Source organism: Diadema antillarum, unplaced genomic scaffold, assembly GCF_040938485.1.
Source record: "Diadema antillarum isolate AM-2024a unplaced genomic scaffold, OU_Dant_1.0 seq00000682_RagTag, whole genome shotgun sequence".
Lineage (NCBI taxonomy): Eukaryota > Metazoa > Echinodermata > Echinoidea > Diadematoida > Diadematidae > Diadema > Diadema antillarum.
This window is the reverse complement of record NW_027271587.1, coordinates 267,920-288,421: the sequence shown is the minus strand read 5'-3', so window position 1 is coordinate 288,421 and position 20,502 is coordinate 267,920. Positions and strand designations below refer to the sequence as shown.

General features: G+C 41.7%; 1 protein-coding gene across 1 annotated transcript in view; it reads right to left on the bottom strand.

Annotated features, from left to right (window-relative positions):
* LOC139737091 (membrane-bound transcription factor site-2 protease-like) overlaps positions 1 to 11,513 on the bottom strand; it is a 92,836-nt gene extending 81,323 nt beyond the window's left edge. Inside the window, exon 1 of the mRNA XM_071647768.1 lies at positions 11,399 to 11,513. Coding sequence (XP_071503869.1) covers positions 11,399 to 11,473 — 75 coding nt within the window. The 5' untranslated portion in view covers positions 11,474 to 11,513. The remainder of the gene's footprint in view (positions 1 to 11,398) is intronic.
* Between the last annotated feature and the right edge of the window lie 8,989 nt (positions 11,514 to 20,502).

Genomic DNA, 20,502 nt, shown 5'->3' with positions numbered 1-20,502 from the left:
AAATATCTCCATTTGGTAAATATGGACTTATCGGTTTTTGCGAACAACTCTTCACATACATTGTATCCCCTGAACCAATCTCCCATTCCCCATCTGGATTACTTTAGGCCAGAATGTTGTATAATATGGCAACTGTCGCAGGATACAATAAAATCTGACGAGAAATGAGGCTGGTATATAGCACATACAAGGAATATAACATGTCATCCTATAAAAGTTTGAACAATGAGAGCACTGGCAATGAACATTTTTGTTACCTAGAATAACTCCCCATAAACCTCAATAGCAAGTTTGAACAAAATTCAACAAGAAATGTGGCTGATAGAGCATGCACAAGAAATGTGACTGGCATCTAAGTTGGAGCACTGAGGGCGCCACCACCACAAGCTGTTGTGTCCTACATGTACATGTACAATGATCATTCGTTTACCGATCCTTAGCAAGTCTGAATAATTAAATCCCATAAGAATTGAGGTTACATGTAGTACCATACAGCACATACAAGAAATATGACATATCCTTAAAAGTTGGAACAATGAGGACGCTGTCAATGAAAACTTTTGTTACCGGTACCTAGAATAACCCCCCACAAAACCTCCATAGCAAGTCTGAATAAAATCTGACAAGAAATGTCGCTTCTGAATAGCTTACGAATAGAGCATATACAAGATATGTGACATGGCCTCCAAGTCGGAACACTGAAGGCGCTGTCACCACAAACTGTTATGTGTCCTTCATGTACAATGTAGATTGACCACCCGCACCTCCTTTAAAATAGCAAGTCTGAGTAAAATCCAGTGAGTAACGATCAAGTCATTGCATAAATATTTAAGCATTTTTGCAAATTTTGACATGGTCAGGGTGACCTTTGAACCTGTAAAAGCTAGAACAGTGAGGGCAGCATTATCAATACACTGTAGGTATAGGTGTATAGATTTGACTATGATACCTTTACATACCAAATTTGAAAAAAAATCGGTCGAGAAACAAGGCCAGCATCACACACACAAGCAGACCCTGTTGAATTTACCTTTTCATGTATAAAGACGGAACAAGCGAGGGCACCACCACCAAAAACAGTAGGCACCTTGATTTCACTATGATGCACCTTTTTGCCAAATTCTAATCTAATAAGAAATGTGGCTGATAGAGCACACACAAGAAATGTGACATGGCATCCAAGTCGGAACACTGAGGGCGCCATCACCACAAACTGTTGTGTCCTTCATGTAGAATGACCACCCATACACCTCCTTAGCAAGTCTGAATAAAATCCGTTGAGTAACAATCAAGTTATTGCATATATAAGCACATTTGCAAATTTTGACATGATCAGGGTGACCTTTGACCCTGTAAAAGGTGGAACAGTGAGGGCAGCATTATCAATAGGTATACACGTAGGTGTATAGATTTGACTATGATACATTAATACATAGGCCTACCAAATTTGAAAAAAAAAATCGGTCAAGAAACAAGGCCAGGGTACGTTGCACACACAAGCAGACCCTGTTAAATTGACCTTATTTTCATGTATAAAGACAGAACAAGCGAGGGCGCCATCACCAGAAACAACAGACATCTTCGTTGTACCATAATACACCTTCATGCCAAATTTGAAGATGATCTACGAAGAACTGCAGCCAGTAGAGCGCTCTCACAAGAAAATCTCTGTGGCGGACGCGGATGCAGCGGACGCAGCGGTGCAACGAGGCCAAATCCATAGTATCCTCCGAACTCTGTTCGGGGGATACAATTAGGAAATTTAATTGAAATTTGCACAAAAGTGAAACATTAAAAAAAAAGGATGAAGTATAAATAATACACTCAAATCTGTTTTACATTCATTTATTTTACTATTAAAAAAAAAAGAGGTATGCAGAATGTACCGGTATTGAGTTATATGTAACAATAAGAATACCTGTTAATACACACACAAATTACAATGGGTGGGACTGTATTGCACATTTAGGGGAAGTTACTATGATTACTTTGTTAAAATGTGTAGATTATTGAGGTTTATGGGGAATGAAAATATGGTGAAGTTATTCAGCATGTTAATGCATGCAGTTAGTTATAATAGTATTAATCAATTTCATACCTTTAACAGAATTATTGTCCTTAAATCTAAGCTGCACACAGAAACAGTCAAACCGCCATTTTGAATTTCAGAGTGAACAAAGTAACTTTCTTTTTTGTAACTGAGAGGGCACCAGGCAATTTTCTCTATCAATTAACCTATAAGCTTGCGACAAGCTTGCGACAAGCTTGCGACAAGCTTGCGACAAGCTTGCAAAGATTTTGATTGTGGCCATACAGTTGCAGTAAGCTTGCGGTAAGGTTGCAGAATTTGCTCTAACAATTTACCCACAAGCTTTAGCTTGGGACAAGCTCACAAAGATTTTGACTGCATTTTGCATGCTTGCGAGGTTCTAACCCGCAAGCTTGCAGCAAGCATGCAAAGATTTTGATCACAGTTCACAAGCTTAAGTAAGCTTGAGGAGTTTTCTTTAACAACCTGCAAGCTTGCGACAAGCTCACAGAAATTCTGATAATGGCCTGCAAGCTTGTGGTAAGCTTGCGGAGATTTCTGCATTACTTGCAAGCTTACGGCCAGCTTGCAGAGCTGTTAGTTGTCTCACCGCAAGCTTGTCATAAGCTTGCACAGCTTTCATATGGTCTTGCAAACTTATCTGCAAGCTTGCGACACAATCTGCAAGCTTGCGATTATTTTTGCAATCATATTTGCGACCTTGCAATCGTCCACAAGCTAATGGTAAGTTGCTGCAAGCTTACCACAAGCTTGCAGCAAGCTTACCGCAAGCTTGCAGCAAGCTTACCAGGGGATGCCAAGTTTGTATCATGCTTGCAGTAAGATGGCAATAAGCATGCGCAAGCTTGCACTCTTTAATACAAGCTAATTAAGGTTGCCGCAAGCTTACCGCAAGCTTGCTGCAAGCTTGCCGCAACCTAAGATTTTTATAAGGGCATCCTTTCTATTTCTGTGGTATTAACGATGTACAGACATTCCATGTACCATATCTTTCCTCCCTTTTTCCGTTTTCAGCTGCAGCAGATGTGAGTTGCGAGGATGCCCAGAGGATGCAGAGAGGATACAGCGGACATTTAAGGGATGATAACGGACATACCGGTACAAAGTTTGTTGCTTGTATGCCGTGGATTTACATTGTACACGTTGGAAAGTTCATCCGTTCTAAAAGTTTTAAGCAGCTTAAAAATTTTTTCTGCGGATGAAATCACAGTGGACGGATGCTCGATGTATAGAGCGTATGAAACACGTAAGCGATGAGTACACAGCGGATGCGTAGCGTTTTCCAACGGATGGCAAGATTTTTTTTTACATTTTACATCCTCTTTGCATCCGTAAGTGCAGTGGGACCAGGCCTTTAGTCCCCAATTCAGAAGGGATACTTATCATCACCCACAGCAAATATCTGAGCTGTGGTTCTAGAAAATTGTAATCCCTTCAGTTTACATACCAAGTGCCAGCAGGGAAAAAAGAGGTGTATTTCTTACATTCCCCTCTTTTACAATTGGGCCATTCTCCGAAAAAGTGTGCAAACATTTGTACCAATGACAAAAATTCCGCATCAAAGATCTCATTAATTTTTTATCAATTCAGAAACTTTAATCCCTCTTAGGAATACTATCAATGGGTGATTTTTGAAAGCTCATATTTTTTCTAGAAATATTTCCAAACTCAGAGTCCCTTTGGTGAATGTTAAAGCCACATAATGAGATGTCTTACCAAAGGTAGCACCTTCGAAAATCGTTCATTGTCTGCTTATTTCTTGCTTTAAAATGGAAATGCTTAATGTAAAACTACAAGCTTAAAGATAAACAAACATCATGGAAACATTGTGGAGTCAACCTTGGTCTAATCTGTAATGAAAATGATCATGATTCATAAAGTGAAGGTCAAATAAAAATCAAGAACATGTATGTATTTCGGCTTAAAATATGTTACCCTAACTTTACTTTTTACCTGCATTTGAATTATATGTTGTACATCAATAATTTCATTGATTATGCATAATGGAAACATTATGAATTAGTATTACACTTCTCGTTAATAGCAAATGCCAGGTAGCATCTCTGTCAGACTAGATACATTTTGGATCGAAAGAAGAAAGGTGTGTGGTAATGTATTTTACAGTGACACATTAGCAGTGCCATTAGCATACATTTGTAAATAATGATATAATTTCAGACCCAACACCAATCATGCCAATCAATTCATTTTAGCTCGCAGGAACATCACAATATGTCTATTTTTGTTAAAACACCGCACTTCTAAATGTAAAGAATGATCTCGTCATAGATAGAAGATTAGATACACTCTTCAATAAAGCTTTGAGATATTTGTGAAATGCAAGAACCAAACAAACACAAATCTAAAATATACTTTCTCTGATTTTCCAAAATTTTGTAATTACACTGAAGACGGTAAAAATGATGTTGGAAAAGATTTCTGTGCAAATGATATACATGAATTAAATTTTCCTTTGTTCCTGTCTGTAATGAATTAGGTCATAAGAATCGATAAATGATGGTACCCGTAACATGTCTGACAAAATTAGCATTTATAGTGGAGCGGCATAGCTTGAAAAATTAGAGGAATTGTGCATTTTGTGATAAAAGCACCAAATTTCGCACATATGTTGACAATTACATTTGAAATAAATTCAGATATTGGGCCATCGTAAATAGCGCCCTCAACGGCCATGGCAGCCATTTTTCAAAATGGCCGCCATAAATGCCATTTTTCGTAAAAATTTACAAATTTCAGAAGGGAAAATCAATAAGATTTTGCAAACGAGTGGGAAATAACATTCAAAATAAATTTAGTTATTGGGCCACGGAAAATTACGCCCTCAATGGCCATGGCAGCCCTTTTTCAAAATGGCCGCCATAAATGCCATTTTTCGCAAAAAATTAAAAATTTCAGAAAGGAAAATCAGTTAGATTTTGCAAATGAGTGGGAAATAACATTCAAAATAAATTTAGAAATTGGCCCATCGTAAATAGCGCCCTCAACGGCCAGAGCAGCCATTTTTTCAAAATGGCCGACATAAATGCCATTTTGCTTTAAAATTTACAAACTTCCGAAGGGAAAATCAATAATATTTTGCCAACATGTCGGATATAGCATTCAAAATAAATTCAGATATTGGGCCATTGCAAATTGCGCCCTCAACGGCCATGGCAGCCATTTTTAAAAAATGGTCGCCATAAATGCAATATTTCGCAAAAAAAATACAGATTTCAGAAGGGAAAATCAACAAGATTTTGCAAACGAGTGGGAAATAAAATTCAAAATAAATCTAGATATTGAGCCATCGCAAATTGCGCCCTCAACGCCAATGGTGGCCATGTTTAAAATTGGTTGCCATAAATACCACTTTTTTTTCTCTGAATTTACTTATTCCAGATGGAAAAGTCAATAAGCTCTTGCACTCAATTTAAAAATTTCGTTTGAAATATATCTTGCGCTTATGTATTACATTGTAAATAGCGCCCTCAATTGCCATTGCAGCCATTTTTCAAAATGGCCACCATGGATTCCACTATTTTTTATTATCTGATTTCACAAAAGGAAAAGTCAATAAGATTTTGCACACAATTTGAAAATTATGTTTCAAATAAATATTTGTATTAGATTCTTATAATACTGCCCTCAACGGCCATGGCCGCCATATTCCAAAATGGCTGCCATTGTCATAATCATTTTGTTTTAAAAGATGGTAATTTCAGAAAGAAAAATCAACAAATGTGTACATAAATTGAAAATCATGTTTAAAATCAAACAATATATCTAGATTGCATTAACTCTAGAAATTGTTCCTTCGCAAATTTTCAAGAAGAAAAAATTGCTAATAACGGTAATTGCAGCCATTTTCCAAAATGGCTGTCATAGATGCCATTTTTCTTTTATGAAGATGTCCTAATGCCGGCAGAAGGCAATAAACATCTTTTTTTTTTGCGCAAGTTGACAATTACATACAAAGAAGTTTAGACATTGAGCCATCATAAGCTGTGTTCTCAATGGCTTTTTCAGCTAATTGTCAAATTGGCTACAATACACTTTTCTTTATTTTTGTCTTGAAAATTTGCTTAACTTCAGAAGGAGAAGACAGTAGAATACTCACGGAGACATTATATAACCTGAAATATGGTGTTAAAGAAATCATTTGAGGAACAACTAAAATAAACAAGGCAAATACTTATTGATTATATCTCACCAATGATGAATGCATACTTTATGTGGCCAACATGAAAAATTTCCGAAAAAAAAGAGTAATATGAATATCCAGGGATAATGGCGCCATGTATTAACTTTGACAGTAACACCATATCATTGAATATATGGGACTACATGACGTGTATCTATTCTAAAATGTAACTTCCTAAATATTCTTAAGACAGGTACGAAAAAAATGGCCTTTCATTTTAGGAAAAAAGTTAATGTACTTCCTATGCTTCAATAAAAATACATACCTTTGATATTCATACTGTTAGCCGTCACACGCGAAATACTGCAATTAAAACTAAACTGAAAACATGAATTTAGAACTAACCCATCAATGAAACACCAGATTGCATTAGATATAATGGCTGTTTAGCAGTATTCTATTGCTTTCTCCTGGAATAAGCAAAGAAAAAAAAAAGGAATGTGTGGACGCAATTTTGACAAAGAGCTGCCATAGCCGTTGGGGACAATGTTTAAATGGTGGCTAAATATCTTCATTTCAAATTCAAACTTGAATTTATTTGAATTTCTTTTGTCAATTTGCACAAGAAATTGTATTGCCTTCCTCTGGCATTATCATATTTTCAAGAAATAAATAGCATTTATAGTGACCATTTTGGAAAATGGCTGCCATGGTCGTTGATGGTGTCATTTGTAATAACCTCATATATTATTTTCTTTTGAATATGATTTTCAACGTAGTGTATGTACAAATTTCATTGATTTTCTCTCTGAAATTAGCAAATCTTTCAAAAAAAGAAAAGAAAAATGCTGAGAAGCAGACATCCATGGTGGTCAGCATGGCCCTTGAGGGCGCCTTCTAAGAAGACCTTATACTTAAATTTATTTTGAGCATAATTTTCAACTTGTTTGCAAAGTATTATTGACTTTTCCTTCTGACATCAGCAATTTTATTTTTTATTTTTTGCCAAAAACGGGTGGGGGGGGGGGGGGCATTCATGGCAGCTGCTTTGAAACTTGGCTGCTATGGCTGTTCAGGGTCCACTTTTGGATGGCCCTATTATCAAATTCAGTTTGAATGTAATTTTCCACCTTTGTGGAAATTCTGATTGACGTCTGCAACATTTTACCAAAAAAAAGACATTCATGGTGGCCATTTTAAAAAAATGGCTGGAATGGTCATTGAGGGGGCAATTTGCAATGGCCCAATAAGTTTACTTTTGAATGTAATTTCCCACCTGTTTACAAAATCTCATTGGCTTTCCCTTCTTATTTTAGTAAATCTTTTCGAAAATATTGCATTTATGGCGGCGGCCATTTTGAAAAATGTCTGTCATGACCGTTTAGGGCGCAATTTCCGATGGCCCAATATCGAAATTTATTTTAAATGTCATTTCCCATTTATAACCCAAATTTCATTGACTTTTCCTTTTGAAATTAGCATTCTTTTTAATGAAAAAGTGGCACTTATGGTGCCCATAAAAAAAAAAAAAAAATGGCTGCCACAGCCATTGAAAGCACAATTTTCAATTGCCCAATATCTGGACTTATTTTGGATGTAATTTCCCGCTTGTCTGCAAAAAAGAGAAAAAATGGCTTTCCCTTCTGAAATTTGCATTTCTTAACAAAAAATGGCATTTATGGCGGCCATTTAAAAAAAAATGGCTACCATGGCCGTTGAGGGCGCAATTTCCGATGGCCCAATATCTAGATTTAATTTGAATGTAATTAACATTTATGGGCAAAATCTTATTAACTTTTCCCTTCTGAACTTTGCAAAATCATCGAAGAAGTGGCACATTAGACAACCATTTTGAAAAATGGCTATCATGGACGTTGAGGGCGCAATTAACAATGGCCAAATATTCAAATTCATTTTGAATGTAATTTTCCACTTGTTTGCAAAATCTTACTGGCTTTTCCTTCTGGAGTTGGAAAAATATTTTGAAAAAAACGCATTTATGGCGGCCATTTTGAAAAATGGCTGCCATGGCCGTTGAGGGCGCTATTTCCCATGGCCTGATATCTAGATTTATTTTGAATGTAATTTTTCCATTTGTAACCACAATCTTATTGACTTTTCTCTCCTAGAATTAGCAAATTTTACGAAAACATGGCATTTATGGCAGCCATTTTGAAAAATGGCTGCCATGGACGTTGAGGGCACTATTTACGATGGCCCAATATCTAAATTTAATCTGAAGGTGATTGTCAACCTGTGTATGAAATTTGGTGCTTTTATCACAAAATGCACAATTGTTCGGCTATGCCGCTCCACTAACGGTAGACGTTAAATCCTATAGTCATTTTAAGAGTATAAAAACATGTACATAGACCCTAATATTAATAAAGGAAGTCCTCTTGACTTTAACCATAATACTGTGAGCACATTTTATATTGTAGATAAGATGCAAAATTCTAATGAACAAAGGTAGATCTTTCATGTAAATTTTAGAGTTGCATTTGCTGTGAAGCTGACAACACAAGTTGGGTACCCTGAAAGCCCTGAAAGTCCTCCTTGGGCTCCTAAATTGACTTTGACATCTGGACATTAAGTTATCATGGTGCAAAACACACAACAAAAAACACAACAAAGCAGAAATAAAATGGATTTGTAACATAAATGATTAACTGTAAAGTGGAAATTTTCACGGTGTTGAAATTTTCACATATTTCGCGCAACCAGGAGCTAGTGCGAAAATAAAAGCACACGTATATTTTTGCCTGCCATATGCTCCACTAGTTGAGGTCTTGATTCGGCGAAATTAAATATGCTTTTGTTTTTCTTTGGAAGCCCCCAGACTGTTTAGTATTAAATGCATTTATGGCCGCCATATAACCGCAGCAGCGACCCCAATACTTGTACGTAACGTATTAAATGTGTACAGTGCCCCGCGCCGAGGTTAGCCGCCACAGTGCTCTGAAGCATTGTGAAGTAAGGGCCGTGTTGAACCCACAAATGTAAAAGTACATCACCCACAAATAAAATATGTAAAAATTGCCCACAAATGTAAAAAACATCACCCACAAATGTATAAAGTTTCAACCACAAATGTAAAAATGAACAGCGCCCACAAATGTAAAAATGAACAGCGCCCACAAATGTAGAAAATGCCCACTGATGTAGTAAAAAATTCAAACATCAACCACAAATGTAGAAAATTTTTACATTTGTGGTTGACTTTCTACATTAGTGGGCATCTATGTAGACTGTTCTGCTGTAGTACTCCCTACATGTGTACCAGTAGGATGAATTCATTTTTTTTTTTTTTGGGGGGGGGGGGCCTGAACACAGGGGCTGATCCAGGAATTCTGTAAAAGAGGAGCGCCTTTACCAATTTTAAGGCCCTGTCACACCTTTCAAGGCAAGCTACGTATGCGAGCTACATGTAGCTTGTTGCGAGTAAAAAGATTTTCCAGCATGCTAGAGAATTTTCTGGATGTTGGCGAGTTCCGTACTTGCGTCATGCGTCTTTATACCTGTAAGACGTGTGCTACTTACTACCTGCTGCTTGCGTGTAGTCCGTGTGACCTGCGTGAGAGCTTCGAAACCGATTCGTTTTCGAATACGCGGACTCATTACTGAAAACAGATCGGTTTCGAAGCTCTCACACAGGTCACACAGAATACACGCAAGCAGCAGGTAGTAAATAACACGCCTCTAGCAGGTAAGATGTCACGCAAGTACAGAACCCACCAACAACATCCTTGTCCACCCGCAGAAATTGTCCTGCGTGCTGAAAAATCCCTTCTCGCAAGAAGCCCCAAACATTCTTGTCTGCCTGCAGAAAATTTACCTGCGTGCTGAAAATTCCCTACTGGCAACAACAGAGCTACCAAGTCTCACGCATTTAGGGGTCCTCTCACGATCTCACGCATGGCATCCATTTTCTCACTCATTGGGACATAGGGTTCTATAGCTCAAAGGATTGTGTGATAGTGGCAATGAAAACTATGTCTGTTTTGTCTTTCAAAATAACCAGATCGAAGCACCAGATCGCACCACTGAGCTAAAAATTGAAAAGCTCCCTACCGTGGGAGGGGAACACCCTCCCACCCCCAACCCCGCCTGGTCGCTTCACTCCCTCGCTCACGTGCACGCAAGCCGAGACGCCGATCCCAAGTCATGAAAATCTCACTCATAAAATTTTTTTGAACTTGGCATCTCCACGACAAGCCCGTGGCCACATAGCTTGCCCGGAAAGGTGTGACACGCAGCACACCACATGCACAACACATTTACAGACATGTGTACACACACACAACACTCGTACACAGTCCATATAGTTTACTTTTTAATACAAGAAGAGCAACCGCCCCTGCTAGTAACTATACACAGCCCAGTCGCTGTACATAGGTACGTCGCAATAGCATACTTACAGCGTCTGGTCGGGCTACAAACAGTACCGATACCTACTAGAAGAAGTAAATTATGTGTATGATCTAACACTGTTAGACCTACAACGTATTTGTCGTTTTTACATTTGTGGGCGACGTTTTGGAATCAGTTCTACGTTAGTGGGCGTTTTCTACATTTGTGGGCGATGTCCAATTTTTACATTAACGTTAGTGGGCAATTTTCTACATTTGCGGGTGATGTATTTTTACATTTGTGGATGTTTTTACATTTGATGTGGGTTCAACAGGCCGTAGAAATGTAGGACTAGAATGCATGATTGCCGGAAAGTCAACGTCGATATTCCTAGATTCTCTTCAAATTCACGCGAGTAATTAGGGAGCTTTAGATTTTAGATGCGCGGACGTTCATAAGGGAAAAAACATGATCTGAGGTGTAGTGCGCGTGCGCAGCAGCGCGGGTCATTATACTGCGCACGCTCAGAATATGTTTTTTTCCCTTTGAACGTCCGCGCGTCTAGAATCTAAAGCTCCCTATTACCACCAAATGAGCTTTGACATCTGCATGGATAAGAAAGTAGAATCTACGTAATTACGCGCCGGTCCGGTCGGCCTTCTTGCTTGCCTCACGTCGTCGTCGTCACTCCAGCCAGCCGCACCTTACATCAATATGTGGGACTACAGAAAAACTAAACTAACGCGTGTTAAAACTGCGGAACTAAACTAACCATTAAGCCCCCCCCCCCCCCCCCCCCCCATGAGTTCATAAGCGCGTGAGTTCCGTTTTTTCTTTAACTACAACTTGATGCTTACCCTCAAATACACATCCACCAAGTAAAGAGAAGACCAAAAGCCAAGTACAAGAGCTATCCATGTGGAGCGTAGCATGTTTACATATCACTATCAGTACCACTGGATACTGGGCACTGGTGGATCCGGTACCGGATGCGTGGTTTTTTAGACGGCACAGATTGGGGACCCTAACCCTAACCCTAACCTAGCCCTAACCCTAACCCTAACCCTAAACCCTAACCCAACGTGTTTCCCATAGGTTTAATACGCGCCATGCCCCAATCTGTGCCGTCTTTTAAAAAAACGCGTCCCGGATGCGATTTTTTTTTTTTTTCTGTAACCCTAACGCGTCGAAATTGCCAATTGTGTCACTTGAGCAAAGACTATCGGTGTACTGGCTGGTTTTTGTACGCATGCGCGTGGACTTCGTTAGGCATACTGTAATATTTACTATAGTACTGTCGCACAGTATAGAGGATGCATGCAATTCAATTCAATTCAATTCAGTAGAACATTTATTTCCAGATCAATTCGTGTAACAGCAGTAACAATTCAGTAATGACAAACTGGAGGTGACAACACAGTAAGTACAGCTTGAAGTGAGTGCACCTTTAACATTTGAAAATGTAGTTGAATCTGATTGATCAACATAGCTAAAAAGACATTTTTTTTTTAAATATACATATTTACGAGACGAAGTACAGATACACAAGAGACTAAAGCTAGGGATGCAGGAGGGAATACAGATAGGAAGAAGGAAAAAGAGAAAGAAAAGAAAAGAGAAGAAAGAAAAAAATACATTAAGGAGAGGTAAAGAGAACCTAAAACACACACTTGTAATACTAAAACAAACAAGGCAACATTGTACATACATGTACATGTATTTCATTTTAGTATTGTAACGTAACCGTAAGTATCTTCTAGTTTCTCTCTCTCTGAACAGTCAGTAGACAGTATCTTATATACGATGTATTCTATGTAGGCTCTACGGTCACGGCCTTTACGTTAAAAATCACGCCAACAAACCACGCCACATCATAATCGCAGAATTGATCACACTAAATCACGCGAATCATAACGAGTTCATGAAGATAAAGAACTTTATTACCGTATATGACGATCCAGTCGACACAATTAGCCTAGCAGCCTCTTCACTTATATTCTTGTAATCATGCCATACAACTAAGTACACATGGATATGTTACAAAAACACATTCTCTCCTTCAAGAAATTACTGAATACACGTATTTACACAAGCTAGTGTTTCAACATTTCAAACGTTATAGGAACTCCTCTACTAACGAGGCACTTGCTACCAGCATGTATCGGGTTTCAGCCCCTCAAAAAGCAAAATTGATGAGGTATTAAAATGTTTCACTGTTCCGTATCACTAGTCCTCCGAATAAGCATCATTGTTAGAACGCTACAGTGCAACAGTTCAACAATAAAATCTTTTTGTCACCTTGACAACTGTGGAAGACAATCAAAAATTCTAAAACATTAAAGACTTCATAACCTCACACTTCGTACAACATCATGAAATGTCTTTTGACTCCATAGAACACTTTGTAAACATGTCATTCTCCATGTTAATTACATCTCCATGCCACGTGACTACCACCGCCCTCTATAGGCCGGAAACGTTTCTCAACCTCAACTTTTAACTACAACTGTACTTATCGGAAATGTTCAGATACAAGTTCTCGCAGGAACTTTCAAGGTAAGAATGTTTACCTGAAACTGATAAAAATTGATGTGTATAAATTGTTACACAACAAGAAAGAAAAACAACAGTCTTTGCAACAAAAAACTGAGTACAGCGTCCCTTAAAGTTCACATGTCCTTCTTTAATGCCAGTTAACAAGCTCCAAGGAATCCTGCGTCCAGACTAACGTCGTATACGGTGGTTAAGTCCTCCTGGAAGACGAGGTTTCCATCGTTGTAGGTCTGGCGTTTCGCAGTCTCTTTGATACGGTAGACTCGACCGACGCATGCCTCTTCAAGTTGGGAGGTGCTCATTGGAGATCCGACCTCTCCCCGTGTCAGCTTGCGGACCTTCGTGGGAGGAGACGACGTATGTACCGTAGCCCGTCGCAGCACTATCACTTGGTAGCGCCGTTCCTTATGCTCCTCAAACACCTTATCGTCACCACTGTAGCTTGTACTGGAAGTTTGCTCACTGACGTTGAGCAATTGACCGGGAGTCAGCTTGTGGACGCTTAGCTCCTGCAGTGGACGGCCAACCTGAGTCGCTCTCAAAATTGGCGCATTTCCGTTCCCAATCCCATCACCCTCAGCTTCTTCCGTTTCCTCTTCCTCAGATGAGTCTGTGAATGCTGCTCCATCCTGAATGAGGGCCATCATTCCCCTTGGCTTTCCACTCAAAGGGGGACGAACAATTACGGAAGATGGACGAGCTGCCTGTACCTGGGCCTGATGCAGCTCAGCCTCTTCACCGACAGGCTCGGTTTCATCCAGATGAACTGCACGTTCCTCGCCATCAGAACTCTCTGCCGGGCCGTTCGCTGCCTCCTTCGATGGCAGCGATTCCGTCGGCTCTTCATCGACAGCCTTCCTAGTTAATGGCGACACAAGAATTTCAATTCCCGATTCTTCCTTCCTGCTCGCCACAGGCTCAGTCCGTCCCTGTCTAGCAGACGGGCGCTCTGGAAACATGCCGCCCTGACTCCTGCTTCCTTCCCCACGACGATCCCTTCCCTGGTGACGGTGCCTAATGTGGGCCTGAAGATTGTCCCTTCAATTGAATGCACACTCACACTGGTCGCATTGATAGGACATTGGCCTGCGGTGCTCTACATCTATATGCCGCATTAAACTTCGTCGATGACGAAAGAAGCGTCGACAAGTGTAGCACTTCAAGGTGGCGCTCTCGTACCGAACCATAGTGAAATACCTGTACAATTAAGAACAAAAACAAACAAACAGGACACATCTTTACTGTCCTGAAGACCTGTGGTCAAGTCAAGTGTAATCCAATATAAACAGCAAATTACCACAGATGCATCACATCGGCTTAGTGGCTCAGTATAAAAATGACTGAGCATTATATTTCTTGAATCAACCGCTTTGGTTCTCTTCTCTGTCTCTGTGGATTCCTACGAGCTGCTGATGCAGGAGTCTGACGCCCAATAGGTGATTGATTGTGGTATTCCTGTTGGTGGTCCACAGCAGTGTTTACATCCATGGTGCTTAGACCAGGAACTTCTGACTCGATAAGTGGTGCTGCTGTTCGAATTACTAGTTTGCCCTCTGACGAATCGACGTCTTGTTGCTTTGGTATTGTGCCTGGTTCTTGGTTCCACGTTTCTAACTCCTCGCCCTGATACGGTTTCAGGCGATCTGCATGGACAACCATCATCTTCCCCTGGGGTTTTGCTTGAAGTCTGTAAGTGACATCTGATAACTTGTGGATGATAAGGTAAGGTCCTTGCCATTTCCTCTGGAGTTTTGGTGACAAGCCCTTAGTTTTGGCTGCGTTAAAACACCAGACGAATGTCCCCACCTTTAGGTCTCTCTTACCAGCAGTCTTATCGTAAGTCATCTTTTGGTGTCTAGCGCTCTTTTGCAGATTCTTCCTTGCCCTTGCATGAGCTAAGCCCATGCGTCTTCGAAGATTTTCCGCATAGTCCGTCTGCAGTTCGTCCTCGGTCTACTCGTCTTGAAGTACCTCTGTCGTGAGGTCTATCGGCAGACGTGTCTCACGCCCAAGCATCAGCATGTTAGGCGTCTCGCCTGTAGAGTCCTGAGGGGCAGACCTGTAAGCAAGAAGAGCTAATGGCAATTTTTCATCCCAGTCACGCTGCCTCTGAAGTGGATTGATCATCAACGATACCATGGTTATTAGAGTTCGATTGAATCTCTCAATCAAGCCGTCAGACTTCGGATTGTAAGGTGTCGTACGGGTCTTTTCGATGCCTAGAATCCGACACATCTCCTTGAACACTCGGGACTCAAAATTTCGGCCCTGATCAGAGTGTAACGTCAAGGGAACTCCAAATCGGCACACAAACTCTTGCACGAACTTGTTTGCTACCGTCTCTGCTGATTGGTCTGCTATTGGGTAAGCCTCCATCCACTTACTAAAGTAATCCCCAACGACAAGGATGTATCTATTCCCCCGTTCCGTCTCCGGGAGAGGTCCGACTATGTCCAGAGCAACTCTTTCCATTGGCATTCCTACTGGCCTTTGTTGTAGCGGTGCTTTCTTGTGAGCATTGGGAGCTTTCTTGCTGGCACACATGTTGCATGTTCTAACCACTGACCTGATGTCCGCATCCATACTGGGCCAGTAGAATCTCATGCGCACCTTTGCGATGGTTTTATTCATGCCGAGATGGCCTCCTGTGGCACCACCATGCAGTTCTCTGACAACTGCTTTGCGGTGACTTTCCGGTAGGACTCTGTGCCATCTCACCTCGCCTCCATCGTCTGATTCCCATCTTCTGCACAATACACCACTCTTCAACTCCAGCTGATCCCATATTCGCCAATATGTCTTCTCAGTTCCAGGTTTGCCTATCATCTCTGACCAGTCTGGTCTTGGGTCAGATTTCTCCTTACGTTCTATGATCCACTTCATGGATGAGTCTTCCAACTGTGCAGCTTTTATGTCTGCGGTGGTAACATTCGGCTGAGCAGTCACAGCCTTTACTTCTACTGCAGGAACGTAGTTGCTGTCAGATACACCATCGGCTCTCAAGCTCGATTCAGGTTCTGAAGAACTATGACCCGCTTGTCCTTTGTCACTTTCCGGTAAAGGGGGTGCTCTCAAGTGTGAAACTAGTCCAGTCGAGCCCTCGAGATTACGATCACATTGCCGGCAAGTCCCACATGGACGTCTGGAGAGACTATCAGCATTCGCGTGGGAGCGACCTGCCCTATGGACAATGGTTAAATCGTATTCAGCTATGACCTGAAGCCAACGGGCCATCTGTCCTTGTGGATCACGGAAGTTGAGAAGCCATTTCAGTGCCCCGTGATCAGTCCTGACTGTGATCTTACTGCCGTACAGATATTGGCGGAATTGCTTAAGAAAGACAACTATGGCAAGCAACTCCCTCCTCGTCACACAGTAGTTTCTTTCTGCTTTTGTCAGAGTCTTGCTCGCGTATGCGATCACCCTTTCCTTCCCATCCACCTCTTGGGATAAGACCGCACCAATGCCGACATTGCTTGCGTCCGTATCAAGGATGTACTCCTTTCCAGGGTCTGGATACGCCAAGATTGGAGCCGACACAAGGTGGTCTTGAAGGATCCTGAAGGCTTGCTCACAGTCATCTGTCCAAATGAAATCTCGTCCCTTCTCTGTCAACTGATGTAGAGGGCGTGCAATAGACGAGAATCCCTTGATGAATCTCCTATAGTACGAGGCAAGGCCAAGGAAACTCTGCACCTCTTTCACACAGGTTGGGGTTGGCCAATCCTTAATGACTCTTATCTTGTCTGGGTCTGTCGATACCCCTTCTGATGACACGGTATGCCCAAGATATAGAACACTTCGACGGAAGAGGAAACACTTCTTTGGTTTCAGTTTCAGACCAGCATCCCGCAATCTTTGAAACACTGTGGCCAGACGTGCTAGCTCTTCATCAATTGTTCTCGCAAAGACTATGATGTCATCTAGATACACTAGTAAGATGTTCCAATGGAGTCCAGAGAGAACACGTTCCATGAGGCGTTCAAAGGTTGAAGGTGCATTACACAAACCAAACGGCATGACTCGCCAAGAGTACAGCCCTCCTCTGACAACAAATGAAGATTTCTTCCTCCCGTCATCGTCCATACCAACTTGCCAGTATCCTGAAGCAAGATCCAAGGTTGAGAACCATGTTGAACCTGCCAAAGAATCTAGGGAGTCGTCAATGCGTGGGATAGGATACGCATCTTTGATTGTCACATTGTTAAGTTTGCGATAATCCACGCAAAACCTCTTAGTCCCATCTTTCTTCCGCACTAGGACAATGTTCGATGCCCAGGGACTATCTGATGGTTCAATCCGACCTGTCTTTAGCAGATTCTGCACTTGTCGATCCACCTCATCTTGCTCCTTGGGAGGAAACCGTCTTGGGCGTTGTCGAATAGGTGATGTGGTGCCCGTTTCAATGTGGTGCTGAATTAGGTTTGTGTACCCGATGTCTTCGTCAGACTTGGAGAAAATGTCTTGGTAATCACTCAACAGCTTCGCGATCTTAGAGTGAAATAGTGGATCAACCCCTTCCAAACTTTGTTTCAACAAATCGCTCAAGTGTTCAGGGACTTCGACTTCCTGTTGTCTCTCAAAACAGTCTGTGTTGACTTCCTCCACATCACTTGCTTCTAAAGGAGTGAAGTACCCAGCAGCTGTTCCCTTTCTGACCACACACACTCTCTCTCCTGGGTTGAAGACTCTAACAGGTACGATATTACCTTGTGCCGATGCTACTACCCGTGCCACAATTACTCCCTTGCTTACTATCTCACTCTTCTCATTTGGTTCCACCAGTCCGAGACCAAGCTCCTCAGGTCGCCCTCTCACTAACCCCGAAATCAAAGCTTCATGGCCAGGAGGTATGCTTGTCGTAGAACTAACAACCACTCTCCTGCAAATTCTGTCGCCATACCTGCTCTTGCACTGGATCTTCTCACCATTAAGTTCCAGATGCATATCTCGGAGGTCTACGCGGGCTTGTGTTTCCAACAGGAAATCCATCCCAAGGATTCCTTCTAGATTCCCTGTATCACCAAACACAACACGTGATGTACAAACACTGTGCCCCACTTTCACTTCCATGATGGCACTGCCCATGGTTTCCATTTCACTCCCATCGGCATTCCGTACATCAGCTTCAAATGAGCTCAAATTCGGCCTCTGTCCATGTGGTATCCTATAGTACATAGATGAGGAGAGAATTGTGTCAGTTGCCCCAGTATCGACCAGGAGTAATGCTTTAACTCCTCGTACCTGTACGTCGACATAGAGTCCACCTTTCGCACACCCTCTTGGAAGAAATATTGTGTGATCACCTCCTTTAGATGTCGTGGTATTCCTTTGTCCCGTTCTGATTGGCTGGAACCCTGTACCTCCTACAGCCTCCTCTCGGGTTCCAGAGTTGGCTGGTTGTCGTTTCCCGAGGAGGTTTTCTCAGCAGCCCGTTTAGGACAGTTTCTAGCAAAGTGTCCAAACTCGTGGCAGTTGTAACACTCTTGACTTCGACCTGAGTTCTTCTGTCCACTACGGTTGCTACCTTCCGATTTTTTCTCTGCGTGTTCTCTTGCTTGCTTTCCTATTGCGTCTTTTAGCTTCTTCATTTCCTCCCAAATCAGGGACATCGAATCCTTCTCCTTGTCATCTGCAACTCGTGCATGCTTCAAATAACTTCGACCCCTGCCATTGCGTTGCTCCTCTAACCTCAAGAAGTTTTCTGTCGCTAATGCAGCTTGAATGGCTTCGTCCATGGACACGGGCCTGGCCCGGAACACACCTTCTCTGATCGCCTGGTCCTCAATAGCCTCTGTGAAATGTGTTCTAGCCAGACGGTCCTGTGCTTCTTCAGAGAGCTCTGGGTAAGCTAAAGTTGACATTTCCCGTATCACTTGTCCGAGTTCTTGCAGTGATTCCTTAGGTCCTTGACGCTTGAACCGTAATTCGAGCAGATAATTTTCTGCTAACTGCCCTGGTCCAAATCGTTTGTCCAGAAGCCGCACCAACTCCTTGTACTGCAAGGAAGAATCATCCCCAAGTACCTTCACTGCCTGACCTCGAAGACTCGCCGCCAAGAACACCTTAGCTTCCGCATCTTGCCAATTATTGGCTTCTTTGCACGCCTCAAAATGTTTGAAATAGTCCCTCCAAGATGTCTTCCCGTCGAATTTCTCTGGTAGAATATTTGGCTTGGAGAGATTCCTCAGTGGCATGCAATTCTGTCTGAATTGAGGTGATTCGGAACCATGTCTAGTATTATCTTTTCGAGTGGTTGTGACAACATCGAGGTTCATTTCTTCCGTTGCTTTACCAAGCTCTGGGAATCCTCCCTGACCGACTCGCACTCCTCCATCTACATTTACCCTTCTCCGTGAACGATTATCTGTCGTTGAAGTTGCTTTAGGCATCCATCCTGAAAGCTGAATATCAGCGAGATCGTCTGTTACCCTTTTCACCTTGTTCTGAGAATCAGGTACGGAGAATGCCGATTGCGGCAAAGAGGTTGGGGGTGTCACTTTGCCATCTGCGGCCACTCCTAGTGTCAATTGTTCAATCTGCAGTCTGAGCAAACGGTTCTGTTCTAGCAGCAAATCGTTTTCCTCCTTCGACTGTTGTAGGTTGTCTTCACTTTGCTTCAACTCCGTTGTGAGAACGTCAAGCTCATCCTCAGCTGAGACTTTTCCTGTCGCCATTTTCTTCCACTTAGATTGTCGTATAGAAACTAAACTCAACTATTATTCTGTAGGCGCTGTATAGAGTGATACAATAGCCGCTTGGTAGGCGCAGTGTCAAAAGGTATACCTATATGTAGGCGTCATGTAAATGCTATATACTGAAGAACCATTTAACACGCTCTATCTATCAGTATCTATGGAAGTAAAAAGCTATAGTCGTATGTACGTTATACTGTATCTAAATGACGTAGGCGCATAAGTCCTTCATTTGAGTACACATTGATGTATTCGGTATTTGAATACTGTTGAATTGCACTTTAAGGCGCTCTGGTTACAGGCGCTACTGAAACTGAGGCACCCACATCCGAAAATCTTTATGTGGAACTTTATGTAACGCTATGCTACTATACCTTGAAGGCGCATTAACAAATTTAGTGTCTTTTTTTTTTTAGCTTGCCTTAAGAGCCGTTCACATTATTTAACAATACAGTAGGCGCTTATCTCTCGACATGTCCAATATGGCTGCTCTTCATATAGAAGGCGCCCTATTTCTCTTCAACCTGCATTCTATAGGCGCCACATAACTATGCAACACACTATAGAGAGCCAGAACGAGGACTTACAAGAAGCCGTGGGGGCCTATAGCGCTCTACACAAAAGGCGCACTAAACTGAGAAGGCGTATGTAGCGCTCTACATAGGCGCTCTATATACCTCACTGGAATATACAAATATATGCGAGGCGAATAT